This window comes from Lathamus discolor, chromosome 1 (genome assembly GCF_037157495.1).
Source record: "Lathamus discolor isolate bLatDis1 chromosome 1, bLatDis1.hap1, whole genome shotgun sequence".
Taxonomy (NCBI): Eukaryota; Metazoa; Chordata; class Aves; order Psittaciformes; family Psittacidae; genus Lathamus; species Lathamus discolor.
Genome location: NC_088884.1, coordinates 112,375,749 through 112,401,682, shown reverse-complemented (window position 1 = coordinate 112,401,682; position 25,934 = coordinate 112,375,749). Strand labels below are relative to the sequence as shown.

General features: G+C 40.5%; 1 protein-coding gene and 2 long non-coding RNA genes across 6 annotated transcripts in view; 1 reads left to right on the top strand and 2 right to left on the bottom strand.

Moving 5' to 3' along the window:
- Nucleotides 1-886: 886 nt before the first annotated feature.
- Nucleotides 887-13,084, bottom strand: LOC136020219 (uncharacterized). 4 transcript variants are annotated; one of them, XR_010615248.1, is made up of 4 exons: nt 12,816-13,084; nt 7,098-7,181; nt 3,823-4,336; nt 887-2,527 (listed from the first exon to the last, which is right to left on the bottom strand). It is a non-coding gene; the product is annotated as an uncharacterized LOC136020219 (long non-coding RNA). The 4 variants fall into 4 exon arrangements; XR_010615246.1 differs by having other exon boundaries at nt 12,830-13,084; XR_010615247.1 differs by having other exon boundaries at nt 3,823-3,975; nt 12,830-13,084.
- Nucleotides 13,085-13,119: 35 nt separating this feature from the next.
- Nucleotides 13,120-19,784, top strand: LOC136020217 (uncharacterized). The gene is made up of 3 exons (XR_010615244.1): nt 13,120-13,209; nt 15,270-15,338; nt 19,695-19,784. It is a non-coding gene; the product is annotated as an uncharacterized LOC136020217 (long non-coding RNA).
- The window catches only part of SLC9B2 (solute carrier family 9 member B2), a 25,867-nt gene continuing 19,508 nt past the window's right edge, over nt 19,576-25,934 (bottom strand). The window contains exon 12 of the mRNA XM_065691032.1: nt 19,576-19,807. Within this exon, the coding sequence (XP_065547104.1) occupies nt 19,691-19,807 (117 nt within the window). The 3' untranslated portion in view covers nt 19,576-19,690. The remainder of the gene's footprint in view (nt 19,808-25,934) is intronic.

Below are 25,934 nucleotides of genomic sequence, written 5' to 3'. Positions count from 1 at the left end.
GGGGCCGAGCATCGCCTGTACCGTGCTAGGTGGGGGAGCCGCCTGCTGCGGGCCCTGCTCCCTCGCCAAGCTCGGTGTCCGTGTGGCCGAGCGGTGGGCGGTTGGAAGGGACTGCTTCTGCAGTGGCGCGGCAAGGAGCGAGGCTCGGGCGTTCAGCGGCCTCGAGAGAAGAAACGCCGGCACCTTCGCACCCGCGCCGCTGTGCGTCCGCGGTGCGCCTCGGCGGAGCCCTGAAGCCACGGGGTTTGCAGCCATCGGTGCAATGCCGGTGCTGCAGCAAAAGGCCTGCTCTGGCCTGGGGGAGCGGCAGTATCGGGGAGGAGCGCAGGCTTGGCCTGATGGTAATGGGCCTGGACGCTTTGGTTTAAGAGAGCATACCTGCACAGACAAGTAAACCATACCGAGTTTCTCGGTGTAGGAAGAAAGACGACCAAGGGGAAGATAACAGCAACAGACTGTCAGTGCAGGGGCCAGGGTCACTAAATATTACTTAAAACTGTTCTCCGCTAGGCTCTTTTCTCACGGTAATAAATTGTGTAGCTTTTTGTATAGCTGTGTACATGTGTACAGGGGGAAGGAATCCCCCTCTGCTTGTGTAACGTAACAGGCAGAGAACAGATGCCAGGCTGCCCTTCTGCTGCAACAAGGGGATAGATACATCGTGTTAATAAACATGGCATTTGCTATCCAGGGAGCATGGATACGTCATTACCTACATCGACTGCACTGAACAGAGTTTGCATTCACTACAGTGCCTTTATTGCGCTACTGTTTTCTTGCTATCTAGGATGGTAATTATTGTTTGTCTGGTGAAGACAGCATGTTCAGAAAACCCGATTGTGTAACACTGTTTTCAGTATGAAGCTTGAGAGCAGCCAGCAGTGAATTACGGGAGTAATGCTTTATTTTACAAACAGCACTGTAGTAGGACTGTCATAGTTTTTGAGCATTCATATCATGCAAAGGTGGGAAAGAAAGCAATGCCATGTACTTACAACGTCCAGTTATCTTTCTGTGATCACCTAAACCATTCCTAGTACTTCCTTGTCTTCATTTTCTGCTTATTATTTTAGTTGCACTCTGAGTATCATATTTGGGAACGGTAGTCCCAAGCTATCCGTTAATGTTCTTATCATCTTAATCATGCATATTGTTGAAAATCGCCTTGCTGTCGCTTGCCTGCTTTAGGTTGCAACTGCTGTTAAACTGCTCCAGATCCAACAGTGTGTCTCGGTCACAGACATATTCCTCTGCCTTGTAAATTGCTTACAAACTCCTGAACTTTTTCATTTTTGTTTGTCATCTCAGGAGATTTAGGTACTTAACAGTATTCTAGATCTACATTTTTATTTCAGATTAACGACCTCTTAATATGACTCTGTATTAAAAAGTTTTGATTTGGCTTGGGATTCACATTTTACTGTATAATAAAAGCAATGCAGAACAGCACAAACATAGTGTTGACAGTATGTAATTTTCCCTGCTAATTTTAGACAACAGGAATTGTTAATCTGGTAAATCAAGTTCTGTTTGTGTGCCTTTCAACAGTTACATGTTAAAAGCAGTATCTGTATTAGCATTTGACTCCAAAGAGACTTTAAAATGTATCGGGATAGCTCTTGTTTCTAGCCATTGCTCAGAACTGGGTTTGCACATTTTGGTCTAGTGTACCTTTTTAGACACTAACTGGTTGTGTAATCCATCAATTTAAACATTTATCTTTAAATGTACTTGAGAAAAAGAATAAAACATACTGACTTGTGTAGGAGTGAAAAACAAAACGCACATTCACAGTTCTGTGGCCACTTCTGCAAGTCACAGCACACAGTTCTGCTTGGGTAACATTCTGCTGCTTGCCCTTGCTTTTTTCCTCAAAAAGGTGAGGTAGTAATCATGTATTTCGGTGTTTGGAAATAAACAAACTCAAATAGATCTTTTACTTCAGCAGGAATACTCAGGCAGCTAAGGCCTCATGACCTTAATATACTGATGGGACATACGCAAAGAGTTTCTCACCTTTACCACACACAGCAGGTGTACTATAATGCTACTTGCACACAGTAATATTAGATGCAAGAAGCACAGATGATGGTTACTGAATATGAGCATTGCACCTTACTGTGGAACTACCTAGTCTATTTGGGTTTGCCTCATTTTAATTTGCTTTTTGAAGCTAATCCTCAGAAGTGGCTGAAGAGAGGTATTTGCATGTTTAATCCTCGTATGGTAGTAAAGTTGGGTTAAATGTTCAGTGGTTTATTCTGTGAAATAGCTCAGTATATGTGGCACAGTAAGAAACAGTTTGCACGGAAGTACTGAGAACCGACCAGCTCACTTGACCTCCCTCCTTGAATTTTGTTTTCTTTACCAAGTATGGCGTTACAGAGTCCTGTGCAGCCACTTGGCCAATAACCTCTCAAAGGCTGAATTGGCTAGTACATTTCAGCTGCTTTGTGATGGTCCAGCAGAGCAAGCATGAGTGGAGATTGCCTTGATATGTTGTCATAGCACTTCAGCTTCAAGGGGGCTAGAGGGAGAAGCAGACCAGCCTTAGTTTGAAGGTTAGTGTAGTATGCTTACACATGAATGTCAGTTTTTCACTTGCACTTGCACCAGAGCAGCCTTTTTTACATTCTGAGCATGCTATTCGACCTGTCTTTAGAACAGCTAGAGCGACCAAGCACCCTAGACACCAAGCAGCATTCCATACAGGATGCTTTAAAAAATGAAAGTTAGTAGCAAGATGCAAAGTGTGTCAAAAAAAATACTCCTTTTTAGCTAAGAAAAAAAAAATAATACTTCAGCAAAAGCAAGCCACTCTTATTAGTCCATCCAGTAGATCATTATTAGTTCTTGTTTGCAGGAGACAAAACACAACAGCTTCTGCTGCTGGAAAACAAAGTGCCAAGAAGATGAACAACAACAGCTTCCCCTGTTTGCGCGTATTACCAGGCCTCAAATTTCAGCATCCTGTCCAACTTGTTTTTCCTTTAATTATCATAAATCAAGCTTGCAGTCAAATCCCTCTTTAATCTGGCCAAAACTCTCCCTATTGGGGGCCCTTTTGATTCAGTACAGACCACAAACAGTAAGATCACAGGAGAAGGCTGATAAAGACTGTTCCATCAGCTTTTTTAACACAAGAAATAAAAAAGCTGAATTTGCTAACCCACATGCCATTACATGACAGTGGAAGAAAAACAGGTTTAGGGATGTCACTGAGTTCCACCTGATCTGTGCTTTAAATACAAAAGACCAGCAGCCCTTCCTGTGTAGCTGGGGCTTCTACCCTTCGAGAAGGACAGCAAGATCACAGTTACAGCCTTTGTACTGTGTGCTCAGTTCGATGGCTTTTACACTGGGGCCATATCACTCCTTCTGTTAAGAAGAGGTAGCAAAACCCTTCCACATCTGGAGTCCAGCCCAACGTCAGTATGTTGGGTAGCAGCTAGCTAAGGAATATTAGATAAAAAGTAACTTTGTCTCAATATTCTAACTTGGCAATTATTCATCTCCCGTTGTTTCTTCAACAGCTTTTCTGACATTCTCACTGAAATAATTCATAAGCTATTCCACATGTTTGTTTTGTATAGTTGTACTCTTTTGTTTCACTGCTAGGTCATGGGGCAAGACACCAGGTCCCTGCATTGACCCATTTTAAGTTGTTGCTGCTTTATGTAAGGAGTTGTAAGATCTAATGTTTACATCCACATACGAGTCTCAGTGAAAAGCCTGAGTGCTTTGTTGCATAATGCTAAGGTTCCGCAACTTGCACGAGGTCATGTGGGATTCACAAGGATATAAAATACTTCAGTAACTCACATTGACATCAGCAGACAAAAGTTCCCCACAAAACCTTCCAGTCGTCAGGATTTTGTTCAGCACTTCACTGTTTAGCATCATAGTGATAGCACAGTTTTCTTTCAGTTAGAGAAGATTTTTCTCTTCTTTTGAGATCCTTACAGAAAATAAGAGCTATTTGACAAGAAGAAAGTTTTGACAACATAAAATGCATGATGCTATTTTCACAGGCCTAAACAACGAAGTCTCTGAAAACTGCTGCAGGATATTACTATTCATACAGAGCATTCATTTTTTTCCCAGCAAAACTGCCATTTGATCTAAATGAAAAAGATACTCCTTTCAAGTCAGCAGCAGTTTGCGTCAACAAGAATGTTCATTTTCTGTGCTGATTCAGCTCTATGGATATTGGAGCATGAAAGTCAGATGAGCACGTGCACAGCATAATTGCGGTGCCAACTTTGAAAAACGAAAACTTTTGTTGGCATGCAGTTACTGTCTCTGTTTTCTTCTTTCAGATGAATTCTTTACATTCCTGAATAAACATAGATAATTTAAACATATGCGGCAAAATAGTATCTTAAAATAGGGGTGTGAAGGGCAGCATAATTAATCACAGTTACTAAAATAAGATAACACAGGCTGAATTCAGGAGGTAGAACCCCTCTCTGGAGCAAACCAGAGTTCTATCAGTTTTGGTAGGCCAGGGTACATCCGTTGGAGATCTCTTCAAAAAGGTGTTTAATGGTGACCTACTTTCACCCATCCCTTTAGAGGTGGTTGCTTTTCCTTGTTATACCTGTTTTTTGACCCCTCGGGCTGTGATCAGACTGCATACTAAGTCTGTAGGAGTTACACTGTTACTGAAAATGACCAAGCTCTTACAGCAGTTTTCAGCAGTACTTAATGTGGCCCATTGTGTTCACTAAAGGACACATCAAAGGACTCCTTGAAGCACTTTCAAGATACATCTGTTTTTATTACTTTGACATAACTGATTACTAGTCAGATTTGGACCATCCAGATTAAGTTGCTCCTCCAGTGCTTGATCCAGGATGCAAATGCACTCAACCTTCAGGGAGTCTTGGGTTCAACAATTTATTTGACCAGTGTACCTAATACACTACAGAAGTTGCTAACCCAGATAAAATGTTAAGGATTAAAGTTAATAAGGATAGCTAACATATTTTACAGGCTCCCTAGTATAGGCAAGGCTGCTCAGACTTCACAACATGCTGCACTGATTGAAGCGTAGGCTTCCTTGCACATGGCCTGCTGCATGCTAAAAACAATTTCCACTGTTTGATTAGTATTACAGGGAAATAGCCTGAGTTAATCAAGACACTGATGGGGTACCTTATATTGAAGTATTTTACAGCCACCTTTTGTCTTGGGATGTTTGCCTACAGAGATCAGTCAGTGTTTCTAGAAGACATGGGACAGCAACCCTCGGCGAGTTATGAGCCCTTTGAACCACTGACATCCCAAATAGCCCACAGCAAGGTACACATAGCAAGGCTATTCCCTCTTATGAGGCAGTCCTGTTGGTGAATCCTTCACACATTTGTAGCTAAATAAATATGACACTTCAGCAAAGGTAGCAAACTGATTCTATCACTTCATTTTGAGGCTTTTTTTTTCCTTGTAAAACATTCTCTCCCCTCTGTTTTATATAAAATAATGTTGTTTCCCTGGGGAAATTATTACAGTCTTGTAGATTGCTGTGGTTTAACTGTTTGACACTCTATTGAATTAAATTACAATAGAGAATTAAGTAAATAAGAAAGTCCACAGAAATATTTCAAGGTTTTTTTGTTTTGTTTGTCTTTGAACTGGCAGGAGTATATGCTGTGCATTTAGACAACGGATTTAACTAGCTAACTATCAATTGGTACTAGCAGTCATTTTTTCTTTTTGTCCTTTTGAACAACCTCATCTTTAAAGATTTGGCTGATCTTTCCAGTTTTTGGTATGATCCAGTTAACCAAAAGATGTCCAAGAGCTCGCGCAGACCTCAAGTATTCAGGTAATTACAGGCAAATATATCTCTTAGAAGGAATATTACTCTTGTTTGCTGTCATGTTGTAATTTGGGAAATACTGTTGATGACTGTAAATCACCAATACTGAAATTAGCCAGTTATTACACTGTTCATCGTTATGGTTAGGGGGATGGATCAGGGCAGTGTTGCTGAAAGAGTGGGTCATGACACACACGGTAGTCATGAATCACAGGCAGGTGTTGGCAAGTTGTTGAAAATTGTGCAAATTATAAAGCAAAGGCCACCTAGCTTCTGTGCTCCTGGTGACTTTTGTTCCTCAAGGTCAAGCACGCTTTTCAGCCTTTCAAGAAATAGTACATAGATCTATCACTTTTTACAAGCAGGTATCAATTCAGTTTTATAAAGAAAATGAGGGCTGCATCTTCTTTTTTTTATGATTTTCATCTAGAAAAAGAAAACCAACTGAAAAACACTGGCTTAAGGACAGTGGGATCCAAGATGCTACTCTTCTCAGTAACAGCAATTAAAATCCAAGTTAACAGCAAAAAAAAGATAATTTCTTAGTCCTTCCTTCCTTTTTGTTGCCTATATTAAATGATTTTATGATCTCAGTTTAAGTCCCGTATTAGAAAAACAAACACTGCTGCAATTAGGCATGGAGGACTCAGGAACTTGGAAACTAATTTATACACCTACTCTTACATCATTCAGGATATTTGACAGTATCAAATCATATTGGACAGGCAATTTGAGGAACTCTGTGTGGCACCCACTTCTACCATACTCATTTTCTCAGTAATTACAACATTTTCAGCCCTGGAGCTGTCAAAATAACTCACATAAAAGTGTAAAAAAAGAGAAAAATATAAAAATAAATTCCTCTTGGTGAAGCAGGTTAAAACATTCTCAAGCATCTTAATAAATTAACTATAGACATCTATGACAACACTTATTTTCAATAAACGACTAGGATCTTTTACTGGTTTCCAAAAGCACTCCCCTAGCATGAAGATGAATGCCTCTTAATTACCATGTATTTATTTTTAATACAATTTTCACCTTTCACAGTCATTAGGCTTACATTTCTGGTAAAGTAAGCTTCGTAAGCTTTGAGGTGCTATGTTTATATCCTACTTTTTGTGCTCGTTGGTTTCTCTGATGAGTCAAAGGGAAAAAAGAAACTGATTTTGAAGAAGTATTTCCAGACCTTCCAGCTGCCTGTACTGGTGTGAAGTACAGAATTTCTACAAAATTCTGGCTATATCTTGAAAAGTAAAGTGAGGAAGTAACTTACACGTCTTCTAGGGAATAGCCAGCTACCTAGGTCTGGAAGTGCGCTGTGCTATAGTTAACCTGCAGTCCAGAGGACAAGGAGTGCCTGGAAAAAATAGAAAATAAAAAACATTACTAAGCTAGGCATTAAAGAGTCTATATTAACCTTGTTTACCTGCTGTAGTACTATTCCATGTCATTGCCTTGGAATCAAGATTGCCACTTTTTCCTTGCTTTCCTCTCCATCCATTATATATATGTTTGTTTTCTGAAATTCAAGAGGCATGATGTTTTGGGTGTTTGAGTTTGTTCTTTTTTTGCTCCTCTTTATTCTTGTGAGATGACAGAGAAGAACTGTGCATTACTGTCAATGCCAGACTTGTCCGACCTTGAAAAGAGGAGAGACAGGCTCAGAAATCTCCACATCACTGTTGTTACAGAGCAGCCTGGGAAGGAATGACAAACTGCTGTTTTGCTGCGGTGTCAGTAGTGTCGTGACACAGGAAGAACTTAAGAGCAGAGTGCAGTCATATTGCACAGATCATGTACTCTGTCCTCGGCAGAGGAAGCTGGTAGTTATTCTGTGCTATAATTAGCCCCTGCCAATGAATGCACATTGCGTCACAGGACTTAGTCTTGTGGCATTCTCACCTTTGCCTTCCAAAATGAAGGAAACAGCTTTCAGTGACAGCTATTACGCCAAGGGATTAAAGTACTAAGGGAACAAATATACCCTTAGTTGCCTGGTCAAGGATATACAGTCATACTGATAGCAAAGATCAATGCAGTTTAAAATGGAATGGTGGGTGGTCTTCTGCTGAGAATACATTGACATATAAATAGCTTCTTTCCCCTGGAATTTCCATCATGAGAGCAGCTTGTAGTGTTTTGATAGTGGTTTTATTTCACGTATGTTAATTTAGCAGCATGTACTTCCTAGATTATGCCAGCTTTGTCCTCCATAGGTCCTTTATCGTAGGGGAGGATGTATCTGTTTTCCATCACTGTGGCTTCCTCCCAGGGGACAATCTGGTGATTTTGCAGCCTGCTTTATTGCAACAAACCAGGCAGAACCTGACACAAATCAGTAATGTATCTGGCCTTCTATGAACACATTACTGAACCCTAAGGATACTTGTTCTGATCTGCCTAAAATTGTTGTGAATTAGCAACTCCCTGGAAGCCAATTAAGTTCCAAATCTGTGCAAGTCTGTATGTGACCAGCGATCAGATCAGTCTGGATCCTAATGAGCAGTACATATTGGAGAGATTTAAGTTAGTTATAAGGAAGAAATTCTTTACTGTGAGGGTGGTGAGGCTCTGGCACAGGCTGCCCAAGGATGCTGTGAATGCCCCATCCCTGGCAGTGTTCAAAGACAGGCTGACATGGCCTTGATACCTAGTGGGAGGTGTCATGCCCATGGCAGGCGGGTTGGAACTAGGTGATCTTAAGGTCCTTTCCAACCCTAATCATCCTGTGATTCTAAAAGACTGGATTATTCATGCAGTGGGTCAAAATTTAAAACTCACTGCAATATTACGTTTACTGTGTGCTTTCTTGAGCATCGTTGCTGCTAGTTGACTGATGTTAGCTTCATGTCACACAATTTGTTACTTTCTATGCTTTAAATAGAGGCAGTTAAAATCAGTAACTGAGTGTAACCAAGTGCATATTCACAGTTTGTGATATTTCTGCAAATATAGTAGCTGTAGAAACCACTACTGTGGACCAGTGCTAACCATTGTTTAAAAAGACAGTTCCAGCCTGGAAAAAACATACAATGTAAGTATAAAGTAACTGAATTTTATCTGGGAATATCTCAGAATTTATCACTGAATACACCTGCTCTTTCTTGAGTTGGGGAGTTCCTCAACTTTGTTCCATACACAACTTGTGTCACATTTCCCACTTCCTGGCAGTAGTAGTCAGAAAAAAGAATGAAAACCTACTGTTTTAAAGTTAAACCTATTGCTGAGAGATCAAAGCATGGCGTTTTTCTTGACTAAATAAAACCTGTGCCTACTGCTCTGTTCTGTCATGCACAAAGTTGCCATGTTAGAACTTGATCCAATTCTCAGAAATCTTGCCATTTCGCTTTACATTCCTGTTTTCACTGTTTTCCACAAATTAATTTACTACAATCTGTGACAATAAATAGCATTCTGAGACGCAGGTAATTCAGCAATTATACATACTATTAGTAGGACACTGCAGTTACTTAATTACCATAGAACCTGCTTTCAAAATGTAACAGTTACATTCTAAAATTCCTGGATGTTCATTAGATTAGAAGGTAATATCATGGAGTCAAGAGTAGTTTGGGTTGGAAGGGACCTTAAAGATCATCTAGTTCCAACACTCAAATTTCATATTACAAAATTAGTAGTAATTTTCTAATATGAAAATTATGCTATACAAAATGACCCTATTAATTCTATTATAAGTGTGATTTGTTTCCTTTACTAATTTTTCTTTCAAATACTTTGCCTACCGCAGAACACTAGGTATTTTCAATAAACACCAGCAGAAGTCACGTAAGGTGCCAGATCTCAGAGTTAAGTGAACGCATGACAATCTCCACTTTCTTCCAAAGGCAATTAAGCTTCTAGATGTAAAAATAAGAAATGAAACCTTAACCTTTATGCAATGCAACTGCAACTTGTTTAAGCATAAAACAGAGGAAAGTAACCTTATATATACAGTCTTAAGGTTTATGTTTTTAAGCCAGACTCCTTTTTTTTTTTGAGATTCAACTATTTTACAGTTGGATGTTCAAAGTGCTGCATAATTAAGTGATGGAGCTGGAGCTACCACATGACATGAATCACAGTTCCTACACCCTTCTGGGGTGCAATGATTTTGCTTACTTTTGGGGAACTGGAAAAGAAGGAGATCTTTGCATACAGCAGGGACAGCAGCAAATCAAAGCCCACTGTGAAATGAATCAAATACAAAGGGAGAGAGCTAGCTTCTTCCTAGACAGAAGCTTGTGTTCGCTAATTACACAAGCCAGCCCTCCGGTGACAGGATAGTTTTAGTTGACAACAGTACTTTTTGCCTGCTGCAGAGATTATTCTGGGCACTCAGCATGGAATATGGCAGTGCCAATTCCAAGAAAATGGTTTTAAGAATATAAGATGTCCTGTTGATAGAAAACCTCATTACCATGAAAGAGTGCTGAGCAAATTATTATGCTATTTAGGCTTGCTTTAGAGATGGAAAGACTGTGCATCTGCTACCTCAGAAACTTTCATCTTTTACCCTTACTGGGTGTACTTGGTAAAATAAAATAAATATAATTTATAAATGTTCTTTTCCTCTGCAAAATCTTAGTGTTCCAAATAGAGCAGTATTACCACATTTTACAGCTGAATTAAAGGCACAGGAAAATCTAGCAAATTTTGAAGGGTAACGAGGAGGAACACAACCACCTTCTTTTCACCTATGCTCAATCTGCTGGACCAGGACCAGACATTCTACTGCAAGCTGGATCAGTTCAGATGTGTTATAGTGACATGAATTTATTCTGCCAAGCATGATCTGCATCTGCACCACAAGCTTTTCTACCATTCTTGTCAAAGCATGTGTAGTAGTAAGGTAATTGGGCTGGTCCTCTTTTGGGCTGTGCTTTGGACTTCCATGCAAAAGATCCAAGCTAGCACTATGCAGATGTAGATCTCTACATGTGGACTCCATGCTCCATCTCATCTGGAGCATTTCTTGCTAGATGAAAAATCCCAGTGACAGAGGATACGTACTGCTGAAAGTAATAATCTTATTCCAGTACTGATGACCTGGTTTTGTGCCTGTTTTTGTGGGGTTTTGTGCTGTTATTTTTATTACAATGACTTCTGTATATCCTACACAATACCAGAGTTTCAGTTGACAAATTTAGCGTGAAACAGAGGCAGTCTCTACTTTTTGTTTCCAAACTGAATCTAAATATACAAGAATGAATTGTTGCATATTACTCTCCCCCCCCAAAAGGTAGAAAACTTTCCAGATACTCAACAGTAATGAGATTTGAGGCAAAGTTGAAAAGGATGCTGATAAAACCCTGAAGAAGCAATCTGCCTGTGGAACAAGAATGTCCACATAAGGTGTTAAATGTGTGTAAGAGGAGGAAGATGTCCCACCTGCTTAGTAAACATCCTGATGTTGACTAATCTGACCCCATAACATGGTCCCTGAAGATGGGACTATTGTGTAAAACCCTGTTTTTTTTTCTGCAGGACTGAGCAAGCCTGCAGCTGACATTTTCCCCCTTAAGTGAAACAGGAAGTCTGCAGCCACGTTGGACAGTGAACTCACATCTCCTATGCTCCAGTTGAAATTGTTAACTTTAGGGGAGGCAAAAGATGGTATTTTGAAAAACAATCTCATTCAGGCTTCATTTTCTTTATAGTTTTTCCATTATTTATGACTTCAGCCTTTCATATATGGAAACCATTCATGGCTCATGTCAACTGATACCTATGCAGACAGGCAAGGCACAGTGAGAACGACTCCTCTCTGCAACACGTGCAGATTGCCTAGCAGTGTGCTGAGTGGAGCACTGATCAAAGGCAGCACAGTGGGGCTCAGGAGCTTCAGTGATATGTCAGCTGTGCTCCCAGTATCATGGCTAGCATGCAGAGAAGGCTGAAACAGCAGAAGAAAGGGAGGAGGTGGCAAGGACAGAGGCTCTCAACTTCAGTGTGAAATTGTTTGATTCAGAGCTGGATGATTTACCTTATATATCTTCAGCCATATATATGCGTCCCTCATCAAGTTTCACAAACAGGGTTACATCATGACATCTGATGTGTAATCTTTACAGAGTGATTATTCTGCATTTTGAGCATTTTGCTCTTTCATTATCTTGTCTAATAGCAGCCATTTGCCTACACCAGAAGGAATCATCTTAGGACATCAGACATAGTCATTACAAGGATAAACTTAGGTGAGGTAGGGAACTAAGGTACTCTGAGATCACAGGAATATTCTTGCTAGCTAAATAAGATGATTCACCAGGAAATGTTAATGTAAGGTCACAGTATTATTCAGGCAAGAAGCACAAACAAGGTGGATTTGTTTGTTTCAAACCTAGCTTTCAGTATTTGGAGCTTTTGCCTTAGTTCTTTATGGTCTTAACTTTTGGTTAAGATTGTCCTGAATCAAAATCACATAAGGAAGGAAATGTCTTCCAGAAGAACTGCACTACTTCAGCTTTCCTGTAGATAGTCATGCTCTGTGCTATATGCTATTAACACTTGATGGATTACCCACAGAAGGGAAGATTCTTGAACCAAATGGTGTTGTACTCGTGACCAAAGGACTAGTGCAAGAGCCTTCAGGTCAATCTAAATTGACCTGGAATGGATATGTACTTCCTATTTTTTTCTCCTGGCTACACAGGAAATTTGTGTGCCAACACCCAGTCTTCTTGACATAAAATTCAATAAAATTAGTAAAGTGCTCAAAGATAGAGCTTGTTCTGCAAAAACTACTGCCAAACGTGAGGCAGATGAGCTACTTTGTGTAGTTGCTAATCCTCTCAGTACTCACATTACCCCACCTCAGAAGAATTATGATACCATATGAAAAACACCATCCACATGCAGAAAAACTTTCACTCCTTTACTTCAATACTTTTAAGCCCGTCGACATGAAACGCAACCTTAACACAACAGGATGACGACACCCTACATAAAGCCTATAAAACTTAAGCCACACGTTATTAAAGCCGCACTCCCTCACCTCCCTAGCTGTACCTTCAAGCTGGGCCAGGCCGGGGAGCGCCACACACCCGCAGGCAGGGCGCTGCTCCCCTCCCCTCAGAGGGACAGCTTACTCCCGGAAGCGCCATGATGGCTCCCAACGCTGGCGATGCCGCCGGCCCGGCCTCACTGCCCACCAGGCTCCGCCGGAAATACCGCCCGAGCTAGGGGGAACCGGCTGTACTGCTGGCGTCGCCCCGCCCAGCGGCGCATGCGCGGTGCAGCGCGCCGGCCGCCGCGGCGAGGGTAGTTGGCCGCCGCTATCGCCGCCATGGTGCTGGAGAGCTTAGCCCGCATCGTCAAGGTGCAGCTGCCCGCGTACCTCAAGCGCCTGCCGCTGCCCGAGAGCGTCGGCGGCTTCCTCCGCCTCACAGGTAGGTGTGGGGAGCGGCGGGGCCCTGGATCCCCTTCCCGCTCCTCTGGCCCTGCTGGTGGTGTGGGGAGTACGGTGGGGCCGGGGTGGGCGTCTCGGTTCATGCCCGGAGCCTGGCGTCTGCTCGAGTTACCGGCACATGCCCCGGGGCTGTCCCGTGGCCGGCTGCGACTTCCACTTCTGGCGCCGGCATTGCTCGCTTTGTCCCGACCGTGCTGAACCGTTAATCTGTTACAGAAAGGGGGAGCCTGACCGTTAAACTGTTTGAGCAGGAAAATTATCCGTAAGGACGTTTAAGATATCTTAAGAGGCAGATCGTAACCGTCAGAGTAAAATGTAGTGGTAAAGTAAAACGTACCAGGCTCCTCGGGCCAAGCGTCTTTGCACTGTACTTAAAATTCCTCTCTGTGCAAGCACCAGCAAGTCTGAGTCTGTGCCCGCAAAGAAAATGGGATTTTAGCAGAAGGCCTAAACCGCTGCCTCTCCATTTGCTTAGAAGGCTACAGAGCTCGTCTGTACTGATAGGAAAACCAAACCAACCTGTTTCTGGGTCCTGTTACATACACAATGTTATGGGGGGTTATTTAATAATTATTATAAGTATATTCAGGGTGAAGGAGTGAAAATACTTACTAATCATAGCCCTGTCACACAGTGAAAGAACTACTTCACACAATCACTGCTGTCACACAAGAAAGATCTGTTATGAGGGTGATGAGGCACTGGCACAGGTTGCCCAGAGGAGCTGTGATTGCTACGTCCCTGGCAGTGTTCAGGGCCAGGCTGGATAGGGCTTTGAGCAACCTGTTCTAATGGAAGGTGTCCCTGCCCATGGCACAGGGCTTGGGTCTAGGTGAGCTTTAAGGTCCTTCTGATCCAAACTGTTCTACGATTCTATGAAATACTAGCAAATTCTTTATGTGTTCAGTGCATTTCAGTGTGTTGCAAACTGGAGCTATCTGAGTCCAGGCTCATCTGTGATAATACAGGCAGAACCTCAAGTAGTGTTAAATGACAAAATTAGTTGGGTGATAATAAACAAGAGGAATGTTCTAAAAGAAACTGTCAGGAAACAGAAAATGTCTTCAAAGTGCAGAATCTACTTTAGTTGTTTGTCTTGCAGCAATAAGATATATGACTTTAATAGTGCTGGAATGTGATTCAATGTAGCACAGGCACAGTTTATTTAAAACCAGGTTTGGGTATTTTTCCAGCATGTTCATACTGCTTGTAAACTTAGTGTCTCATCTTTCCCACGACAAGAAGACCTGATTGAAATGAACCATTCTTCTTTCCCTACAACTACTCTCTCATCAGAGCATGCTGTTAATTATATTTACCAAATATAGAAATAGAGCTGCTACAAAGCTGGGAGGAAGGGGATACAGTAAGCTACAGAATGACGGAGCCTCTCATATTGCTAGCATTTGACACTTTCCCACTTAAGTCATTGCCCTTTTAACCACTAGTTCCACTAGTTGTCCTTAAAATTTGTTAAGCTTGAGTTTAATCTCTTCTTGCTTCACTTGTCCAAACATACATTTCTATAACAGGATTATTTGTGCAGCCTCTGTATTTATTCACACTACATAGTAGTAAATATAGTTTATTCTGTAAACCTCTGGTCAGAACTTTTCTTGTTGTAATACAGTTATCAGTGGGGGAGAACTGGTTTGTTGTCATGTTATTTATCCCATTGACAGATACTGCTCTGAATTTGGAGGGAGGGCAAGAGACAAAACTGAAACCTTAAGTGGAGACCAAACATATGAAATGTCAGTCCCAAAAATATTAAACAAAGGCAAAAGAAGGAACCAAGTCAGAAATTGCTTTGAAACCTGGTGGATTTAAGAAGCATACCTGTAAAAAAATAAATAAATCCACTGCCACTAGTTTTAAGTGGTTTCTTTGGCTGGTGTTGTGCTAAACACTCTGAAAATTGAAAAGATGTCTCTATGGCTATGTATTTTTAATTATACAACAGTTTTACACTTTTTTAATTTTTTTCAATAGTCAGACTAGGCTAATATCTACTGTCATGCTTATATATTTTCCCCTTAGGGTGGATATGAATGAAAATGGAGGAAAAAACAGCAAAACTGTACAAGGTGCTTAAAGTTATGGCATAGGGTAAGTGCAACATGGCAAGGCTTTTCAAAAAGGAATCACAGGATGCCATATCCTAGGCACCTAAATTAGTAAGTGATTCTCTCTTAGTATGCAAGTTATTGAAAGTCATTGAAACCTCATTGCTTATTGGAAAAGTCTTGTGCTTACCTGCACTCAGAGCTGCTATCAGTCTAAAGTTTGATCTGAGAAAACCAGATTGCTTTAGCAAGTGTTGATTCTTCTGTATTGTTGTGGTCTGGTTTGTCCTGTCCTGAAGTCATAAGCCTTTAAAAGCAGGGGATTCACAATTCTGGGAGTTACTCTGCAGCAGCAACTTACAGGATCATATCTATCGAATTACCAATACTGCAGACCATTAGGCAGTAGAGCAGACTAGATTAATATTCTCTTTTGTGTTTACTACTACAAATTACAGAGGGGCATATTCTTTGGCAAATGGCATATCAAACATGTCACACGTTTTTCTTGTTTTTGGAAAGTAAGAAATAATACTGATTTTAAAACATTTAAAGTGCATCAGTATTTGTCCTTTGGTGGCATCTACTGATGGGACTACTAAGGACCAGCACCATAAAATACTTGCTAGCGTAGACCTTGTTTGCAAAGGCAGGCCAGAACCCAAATCTGGAGCAGTGCAGTTCTTTGCTTGTTAGCTCTTTTGTTGCTTCTGTAGACCTTCATTAGCTTCCCAACTGATGCCACTTCAGTTCATGTAGTGCATCAGCTGTAGAAACAGCAGACCAAAAGTGCAGGGAGAATCCTTTCATGTAGGATATTGTATAGTGTGCTGACAAAAATCTTGAGACACCTATTGTCTGTTGTAATCTCAGCAAATCAGAATGGAAAATTGCTTGGAGAAAGACTGTTAGCATCCAGTGCAAAACGCTTGAAGGGAAAAGCAATGAGAGAGGAAGGAAAGAATGTTTGACCTTGGTTTTGAAAGTGGATATCTAAATTGTCACCCTGCTGCTGCTCAAAAGCCTCTTTCAGTTTCTTGTCATAGCTGCTTTACCCTTCCCTTCTCAAGTTCACTAAAATGAACAGTGTTGTCTCATGCTGGTGTTGCTTTTTATCCTGGTACATGTCATTAAAACAGCATAGACGTTCACCTTAAACTAGTATGTGGTCATAATTTCAAGGTTTATGGAAGAATCTTGGTGTTATGCCTCTTTCCATAACCATGACACTGTCCTGTGTGGGCTGCCTTACATGTGGCCCGCATGTTAAGGGGGTCTTTAATGTTACAAGCTGCCAGGCAAGAAGAGGACAGTTTTGTAGATCATCTTTTACCATACTGAGGGAAAGAAGGGTGAAACCATGATAACGAAGTCTTCAGAACCCATTTGAATCATGAAATTGTCATTTGCAGAGTGGCTTGCTAACCTACCCATAGTTTTGGCTTTTTATTTAGTGTGCTGTCTCTGAAAGGACCTCTCTACCTTCATAACCTAATAGGCATAGTAAAGTGGTGTGTGGAACCCTTTGTGTTTAGTTTTGTGTAGCAATGAGAACACACTTGAGAGACCCAAGCGAACAACAGAGAACAGTTAGTTATTATTAGTTCTGTAGATAATGTAATTGAGTAAGTGAGGAATTTCATCAGCTTCGAGAACATACAATCGCAGTTCCAGTCTTCATTTTGACTGGTAGCTAATACTTGTTAAAAGGTTGGCTTGCAGTTGAGCTGTTGCTGTAAAAAGCTGCTTTTGGGTCTGCATTCTGTGGTTCTTTCCACAGGAATTGGCTAAAACATAAATCAGAGTGAAAGATACCAAAGGAGTAGTTGGTGAAAGACAAGCAGGGACCACTTGCTTTGATTTGACTCTCAGTGGCTGGCCGGTCCCTTTCTGTTCACAGTGTATGTGTTTATTTTTTTGGACTTGCTACTGTTGGACTAAAATTAAGAAAACCTCTCCTGGAAAATGTAAATGACCTATGGTCTGCAGCTTCAGCTTCTTGGAATTGTTCTAGTGATGTTCCTGACACTTTCCAGGACTTAACCTTGGGATTAGTCTCTAACAAAAGTCAGCTTTGAAGACTAAGCTCTTCGATACCCTGCTCTCCATTTCTGGTTCTAAAGACTGCTTCTTCCCACACAGCAGAACTGATAAGGAAACTCCAGAATCACTGTAATTGCTGAATTCTGAGTTATTAGCTGTGAAAATAAAGTCTTGTGAATTGCCTTACATCTGCTTCAGAAAGGTATGAATGGCTTCAAAAACACAGAGCAGCTTACAGTTGTAGAAAGATATCATTGCGTTAGTTTGAGTGAAGCTCTTCTCCCCATCCCTGTCCACCCAGTCCAAAGATCTGTGACTTTTTAACTCTGTGGCAGTAGCTTGTCTCTCATGCCCTAGAAGCACAGTCACATTGATTTTTCAATAACAAGTACGAGCTTCTGGCAGTCTTGGCAATAACAAGTCAGTTTATGTTTAGTGCACACATTGGTATAACTGGGGGCTTTTCAGAGACTCCCACATTAGAAACATGTAAAGAAATTATTGGCTACTGAGGACAAAACTCATTTTCAACAGTTGGCATAATACAAATATTAAATAATAACCATGATAAATAATATCCTTGTATTTCTTATTCCTGTTTGTTTCTAATTCCCTTTCTAAGAGGTTACAGCTATCATATTTGTGTTTCATTTGGATGAACCCAACTGGTTATGAGCCTCCCATAAACATGACTACTGATTTTGATGTTGTATCAGTGAGTTTCAACCTGTATTGAGATGCCACTTGCTGCTTAGTTGCTGGTCTCTGGTAATGATGCTTAATTGTGATGTGAAACATTTCCTTTTTGTGTGTCAGTTTTAGCCCGGTTGTATTCATCACACACTTGGTAAGTGCCCTGCTTCTGGTTATGCTATGCCTGTTAGAGTGTCTGTTCTGGCTTTGGAGTTCAGAGTGGCTTTTTAGAAACCCACCTCTTTGCCAGCAGTCGAGTTAGGTACTCAATTTGGAAATTTTTTTTCAGTGACCAAGTGCTTTTCCTCTCTTCTAAAGTAAGTTCCAAGTCAATCCTTCACATAAGGTCAGAAAGCGCATTTGGATTCCTATTGATGTGGTCTTCTGGAACAGTAATGATAGGAGAGACAGACACTACTGTCCAGGAAACTCAGTACTTTGTGTAACTGAAAAAGTTTAAGCATCTCAGCGTTAATTGTTTAATTATTTAATTATTTAGGACTTACAGCTTGTTGGAGGAACTGAGGAAAGAGAGAAGGATTAGTCTGTTGCAGTAACTCTTAGCAAATTTTGTCAATTGTTGTGCATAGGGACCACTGTAAGTGCAGGTATGGAAAGACTACTGAAAGTTCTTGCAGTGCCTTTATCATTTATACAGTTGTGGTGCATTCTATTCAATGTGTTCTCCAAAAATTTAGAAAAACGCTCTCTCCTTTATTGCACCGTGGCACGTAAAGTACACTGGAGTGTTGTCACAACATGTTTTGCTGGAAAAGTGGATCCACCTTCAATATATATAGATCTTAAGTGAGGTGGTGATGAATTACGAAGTCCAGTAAGTCTTCTCACCAGTATGTCTGGAAGATTTAAAATGATGTAGCAAGGCAGCTAAGTCTGCAGAGGATACTGAAATGTCTTATCTGTTCTTAAAAGAAGTTCCTCATCTTGGCAGAAAGCAACTTTCTGTGGCTTGACTTACCTGATCCCAGGACACTTTCTCTGTGTATTGTAGAAATTGGTGGCAGATCCCTGAGCAAACAGAGCTCTGAAAAATAAAACCTAAAAGACAGGTGAAGGTTTTGCTAGTGTTTATTGAGTAATCTCTATAATTTCTCCCAAAAGTTTAAAAAACAAACCTTGGAAAAAACAAAATGAGGAAAGCTTCCAGAAGCTAAAAATCTAAGAAAAACAAAAATATCAAAGCCCTCCAATTGAAAATTGAATTATAAAATATGCTGAATATTCTTCATGCACAGAATGTTAAGATAGTGACATTTAACGTACTTACTGCATGTGATCATGCCCAGTTTGCTAGTACACAGTGCTGGTTTACCTTGGGTGACCAGAACCCCTGTAATTTTAGGGCTCATCATTTCAGTATGCCTTTTATTTGTTTTCGATTTATTTGTTTCCATTGAGTCATCTTCTGTAGTGTTAAACTTAAGAGGAAATGCTAGGAGTCAGCTTTTTTCCTTGGCTACAGTAAAGCTCAGGTTTTCACCTGGGTCTCTCTTCAGACTTACCCACAGTCTGGTTTGCCCTCAGAGCCTTGCTGACTGAGCAGTTCCATTCCCTACCCTAAGCCTCAGTCATTTGAGAGTAGCTGATGCTGCACCATACTCAAGTGGTGTCAAGAGCCACTCTAAGTTCCACCTGTCTTTAGTTGCAGAATGGCTGCGGTTGTTGCCTTTCCTTGGCGTGCTGGCTTTGCTCGGTTACCTTGCTATTCGCCCGTTCCTCCCCAAGAAGAAACAGCAGAAGGACAGCTTGATTAACCTGAAGATCCAGAAGGAAAATCCAAAAGTAGTGAATGAAATAAACATTGAAGATCTGTGCCTCACTAAAGCTTACTGCAGGTGTTGGCGTTCTAAGACGGTAAGACACTTTGTGCTACTGTAGCATTAGAGATTGAAACTTGGATATTTCTATCAGTGCTTCAGTGGTGAATTGGAGTTTTGAGAATGACACAATTCTTATTTTTGCTCCACTGTAAACTTATCTACATGCAGAAAGAAACTGTAGAAACTTGTAAGAAACACAGTAGGGTTTTTCTAGAAATGCTTACACAGTGACCACCTGTGAGTAGATTGAAACCAAACAGCCTTTATTTAATGTCTGGAAATACATTGCAAGTCATTGGAAGATAACTATTTTGCAAAAACAATGCATAGAAAGTTGTTCGTAATAGAATGAAAGTAAAGCTGGCTGTGTGTTGGTGAGGGAGAGCATAACCCCATCTGGTCCAGAGATGCTGGCAGGTGACTGGTTGGGGTAGTCCGTATCCCCCAAATCAACTAGATGAACATTTTTCATCTAGCCTCAACTTCTTTTCAGTGTGCTGACTGTACCCTGGTTTTGTTCTCTCTGGACCGAATGCTTTCTTGTTTTAACAAAAAAGTCTGCCCTGGACCTAAGAAACCATCTCAACTATTCTTGCTTCAGACTAATCACTACTGATGTAAACTTCAGCAGTTACTTCAGCTTTCCTTAAACCAGTATCTTCTGGTTGCAAATGATTAAATCTATAAAGAGCACTTTTACTAGTTCCACAATAAACCTTAAGCCATTTGTGACTGTGATGGCTGCTTTGCTTGCTGTCCTTTCATGCAAAAAGTCTTTGTCCCTAACTTTGTGTCTATGAACAGCAATTTTAGGACCTCACAAACTTAGTTACTTGTTAGCAGTGTAATGTGTCCTGTGTCTTAGGAGATAGGGAATTTGATACTGAAACAGGATGTAGTAGTAGAAACTAGTGACATTGTCAAAGTGCTCTTGGCATAGGAAGAAGTATAAAAATCCCCATGCAATTTTTGTAGAGTTACGCTAATTCCTCATGTATGTTTTCTTCCAGTTCCCTGTCTGCGATGGCTCCCACAACAAGCACAATGAATTAACAGGAGATAATGTAGGTCCACTAATACTCAAGAAGAAAGAAGTATAGCAGATGCTTAATCCACTAGATAATGACTGATTAAAAAGTCTTTTTATACCATTGTAGTTGCAAGGGACGACAGCATTTTATTATGTGATTGGTATGACTTAGTCTAATGATCGCTGTAGATTTCTTTTTGGAATAAACTGTATTTAGACAGTGCTAAGTCTGTCACTGGTTTGATACTTTATTCTGAGAAGAATTATGTCTGCTTTGTAAAACTGTAAAGTAACTATGCCTGTAAATAAAATTACTTCCTACAATTAAGCCCTTTTTGTATGAATATGTAATTCTAAAACTGTTGCTATTTCCAAGTACTATTGATTTTGTTCTGCTGGGAAACAATGTTTTATTCTGCTTTACAGGAACAGATTTAAGTGCACTTACATTTGAGAGGGAAAAAGATACTTAATTCCTCCTTTGTGAATAGACGTTCAGGCAGGCAGCATAGCACTGTTAACTTGCGCAAGGTGAAGGTCTGGTCTGTGCAGTGCTGAAGTGGGCACTTTGTTAATCTCATGCAAAGCAGCCTACCTCAGACAAACACACACCCTCACCCCCAGCTGGTAAGTCTCATACAGGCTACCAGGTGAAGTACTGCAGTTCCAGACCACATAAACTGAACTATTCAGCAGGTTAGCCACTAATGTTACCTGTTTATGTTGGGCACCTGAGTTGATTGTTCATGAGTTACTGTAAGGAAACCCAGATTTGCCTCTTGCAAGTTCATTTGCACTGTAGCTGCTACTTTTTGTAGCAGAGAATTTCATGGGAGGAATTTGTTAAATGACAACCAAGAATGCAGAGCTGAGCTGTATTCTTGTTACCTATTCAGAAAGATTATTTGGGCAAGTCAGAACCTTTGCTGTGGTATGGCTTAATTTCAGATGCAGGTAAATAATTGCTGGTTATCTACCTGCTAGATTAATTCTTCTAAAGTGCTTTATTTGCTGATGAAAGACTCTATCCATCAGTTTAAAAATAAAAACTTGCTCCATGCTACAATTTTAGTCAGTTGTACTAAGGCACATTGCAACTGTTCCTTAACAGCATGTCATTTGACCTATTGTTGGGCAGGTGGGAAGCCCCAGAGCGTTATGCCATTGCCAAAGCTGGTCACCACAGGGCTGAAACAAGTAAGTCAGGAAGCAGTTCTCACGTAATGGCTCACACAGCAGCAGTAGAACTAAGGTAAATTGTTCCTCCTGCGTTTGTAATAATTGTAGTTCTTGGTAGAAGAAGTCTGCAGCAAAGGATGGCAGATTAGGATGTGATTGTATGTTAAGTGTCTGCTTTTGCAAAGCATGCAATAGAACCCCAGTAAAATCTTCAAATGCTTGGTGGTCTTGCCTGTAATGGACAAGCAAACCATAAACTTTGTATTAGGGTATAACATTTATAATAGAGGAAAATCTATAATGTTGCAAGTGGCTTACAGTCAGTCTTCATTTAAAAATTCAGTATATTGAATAGCAAGTCCCAGTTCTTGGGTTTGGAGAAGAAATTAACTGTGAAATGCAAAGTCCTGGGTTTAGATGTTTTGTTTTGGTCTTGTTTTTTCTCCAGGCTTTAAAATCCACAGCCTGTTGTAACAGGCTGTTACATGCAAGTTTGTATGCGCTTCCAGCTTTTATCAGGATACTTTTGCATTCAAATAGTTTGATTTCTTCCAAAGTCTGAGAATTAAACTACATGCATCAGTCCTGTTCTCACTTCTGTTGCTCTACTCAGACAAACCCTGTTAGAGTAAGCAATACTGCAAAACTGGTTTTGTTTCTCCCACAAAGGTCCTGTAACAGGTGAAAGGCAGCATAAGGTTTAACCTCTTGACTCCATCTCTAGCATGGTTTGATAACGTAATTAACTTCTCCTTGCTTGCTGTTAGATGAGATTGCTGCTAAACTATCCACAGCTGCGGCTATGGAACAAGCAGGGTTATTTAGTTTTGCTTATGCCTGGAGGGGAATGGAACACATTTGTAGTGTTGCGATAGCAGCATTCAGTCACAGTTCCTTTGTAGGAAGGATATTTTAGTAAAGATAATAACGTGAAGGTCACAAGTAAGATAAATGACCATTTCCTCACATTTCAGAATGTGTCAAGGTATTACTGGCACTCATGGCTGCAGAATTTTCTGTAGAAAATTTCAAAAGAAGTTACTAATAGTTTCAAATTATCTGCTTAAAGTCTACGGGGATAGATCGCTAAGAACTGAAGTGTGTGCAGAGCCCTGGATCTCACCAGTGATTGAGAGAGTTGAACCAATTACCAGCTGGGATGTGCTTGGTCATGTCTTGCCACTGGATGACTTTTCTAATCTGATCTGAAAGCTCCACACAAAGGGATAAATTTTCCCTGAATGCTAATTAAGGCCAGCCCTGAGGCAGTAGACCAGGTCTTGATGCACAGTCAGGGGAAGCTGAACTTGGCATGTCATGACATGCCCTTTTACAAGAACGGTGATGTCTGGATGGTGAATTTGAACAGTACTTATAACAGACTACAAATAAAGTTGCACGCCAAATACATTTAGTGAAAGGTGTGTGACTTGTGGCAACTATTAGACAAAGTAAATGTAATTGAAGGGTTGCTGGCACAAAATTTGATCTCTTGCACTCCATTTATTTAAGGACCAAAATGCAGAAACTGTATCATTCATTGTTTTGTGGCTGTATTGCACCGTGTTTCACAGTTTAGATTTCAGTCTTAATTCCCTAAAATACCAGTTTGGCTGAAAAAAAGAAAGTAGTGATGATAATTACATTATCACTGCATCCCCCAGCTTGTGAGACTCCCTGCTTGCAGATGGCCAATTTCTGTTTTGTCCCATATGCTGTGTGGTGTAACTGCCCGCTGCTGGCTGCCAGGAGTGCACTGTGCCATCAGACCCTTCTGCTGCAGAGGTTCTTGTGAATCTTCTGGAACTGCACACACCCTGTGCTCAGTGCTCTCCCACATTATGTCAGTGATTATGTCTGCGTGACAGTGGGATTTCTCTGGTTATAGTTTATTGCACATTATGCTCTAATTTTATTGCCTGCAAATAAGAGACTGGCATGGCATAAAGATTTTACTGGCTTGAATTCATGCATTATTCATGAATTATTTTGTGGTGTTTTGTTAAAAGGGAAATGGTCTTAAATGTCATGACTTCACCCACACGATGTCTGATAGCAAGTGAAATTGTATGTCTCTAAGGTAGCTGCTGTTTTAAATGAGCTGAAATTGTCATCATAGTTACTTAAAAGAACCCATCTCAGAATCATTTCTTTTTGTGACAAGATGCAGGTGTTTTATTCCTTTCTAGAAGGTAAGGAGGGGAGCATTACAAAGCATTAATGCTTTTCATTTTAGATCTGCAGGTCTGGGTAATAGCTTCAACCTGATTCTTTCTGAAGATTTAATAAAAGCTGGGGGAAAGGAGTCTTGTGAGAAACATCCACACACAATGGCAAGGCAATGAAAATTGATTCAATTTTGTTTAGATTAGAGGTGATCATGGGGCTTTTCATTGGTACAGCTATTCAAGCACTTGGAATGGTGGGAGTGAGCTAATGAATAAATTGAGAGTGTGGTGAGGTGAAGGAAGCACGATAAATCCAGTTTATGAGATGCTGTTGTGATGGTGAGCAAGTATTAGAGGCTATCATCTGTTTGTCAGAGGTTTGCTTGTATGCTAAAGGTGCGTTTAAAAGGGCTGTAATCCTTACATGTCACACTCGTGCTATTGAACAGACTCCAAAATTGGCATAGTGATCCCTCTCTGCAGGAAGTGTCTACTTTCATAAAGCTTTATGGAAAAGTGAACTATATAAAGCTTTTACTCCCTTAAGTTCTACTCAAGTAAAATTATTTTATACACAGTCACTGATGAACTGAACACCATATTCCCTCATCAGTTAGTTAGGTTTACAGACATTATGATTTCAAATAAACTCCTATTTAAACTATCCCTATTTAAGAAACAGGGCACCTCTGTTAGCCATGCAAAGTAGGCAGAACAGGCACAGAAGTCAGTGGCTGATAAAACAATCACCCAGCACAGCACCCTAACCATTCATCAATGTGTAGTTTGAAAGCATCTTCCGTTCTGCTAAGGGGGACAAGCATGAACTGAACTGAAGATTGTACATACCCCAGGGAAGCAGAGAGAACAGCAGCATATATGGTGAAAAAATGTCAAAGTTCTTGACAACTGTTTGGGGAGAACTTATCAAAGAATTTCCTGGTTTTATCACTGTGCTGGAATTGCACAGTGATAAAATATTTCTCAGGAATCTTCCTTTTTGGCTTAGAGGGGGAGGCATATACCAAGGCATACTTACCGAGGTGCAATTAATCTGTATACAGAGGCATACATGAACACTCTGCAAATAATACAGTTTTAGGTAGTTTTCTTTTAAAAGTATTTTTGCACATTTTTGTGTTGCATATTAAAATTGTAAAAGCTAAACCAGAATTGATTAATTCTTTCTTACTAATGCCAAAATGATCTAGACACATCAAATAAATATATTCTGCACAGTAGCCTGTAAAATGAGTTCAGTTCAGTTCTGGCTGTAGTGTAGATATCTGCACGGAGGCACATTGAATACAGGCACAATCTAGCATTCTTGCTAAAATAACCCAAAGGGTTGGAACTAGATGGTCTTTGAGGTCCGTTCAAAGACAAACCGTTCTATGATTCTATGAAAACCTGCAGTTTCTGAGCGATGCTGTACCGATTCTATGCCTGAGAATGGAGGTGGGAATGACTTGGAGCTAGTTACTTGTACAAAACATAGCAGAGTGAGAAAGATCTGCTGGTACCTGTCAATACAAAACCCTAACCAATGCCACAGGTAAAGGCATGAGCAGGATTTCAATCAACAGAGGAGGTTTACTTCTGGCTTTAGAACAGTCAGGGAGAAAGGAAATTATTCTGAGAATGGGAAAATCAGATGTGTACTGTATTGCAGCTGACTCTGCAGG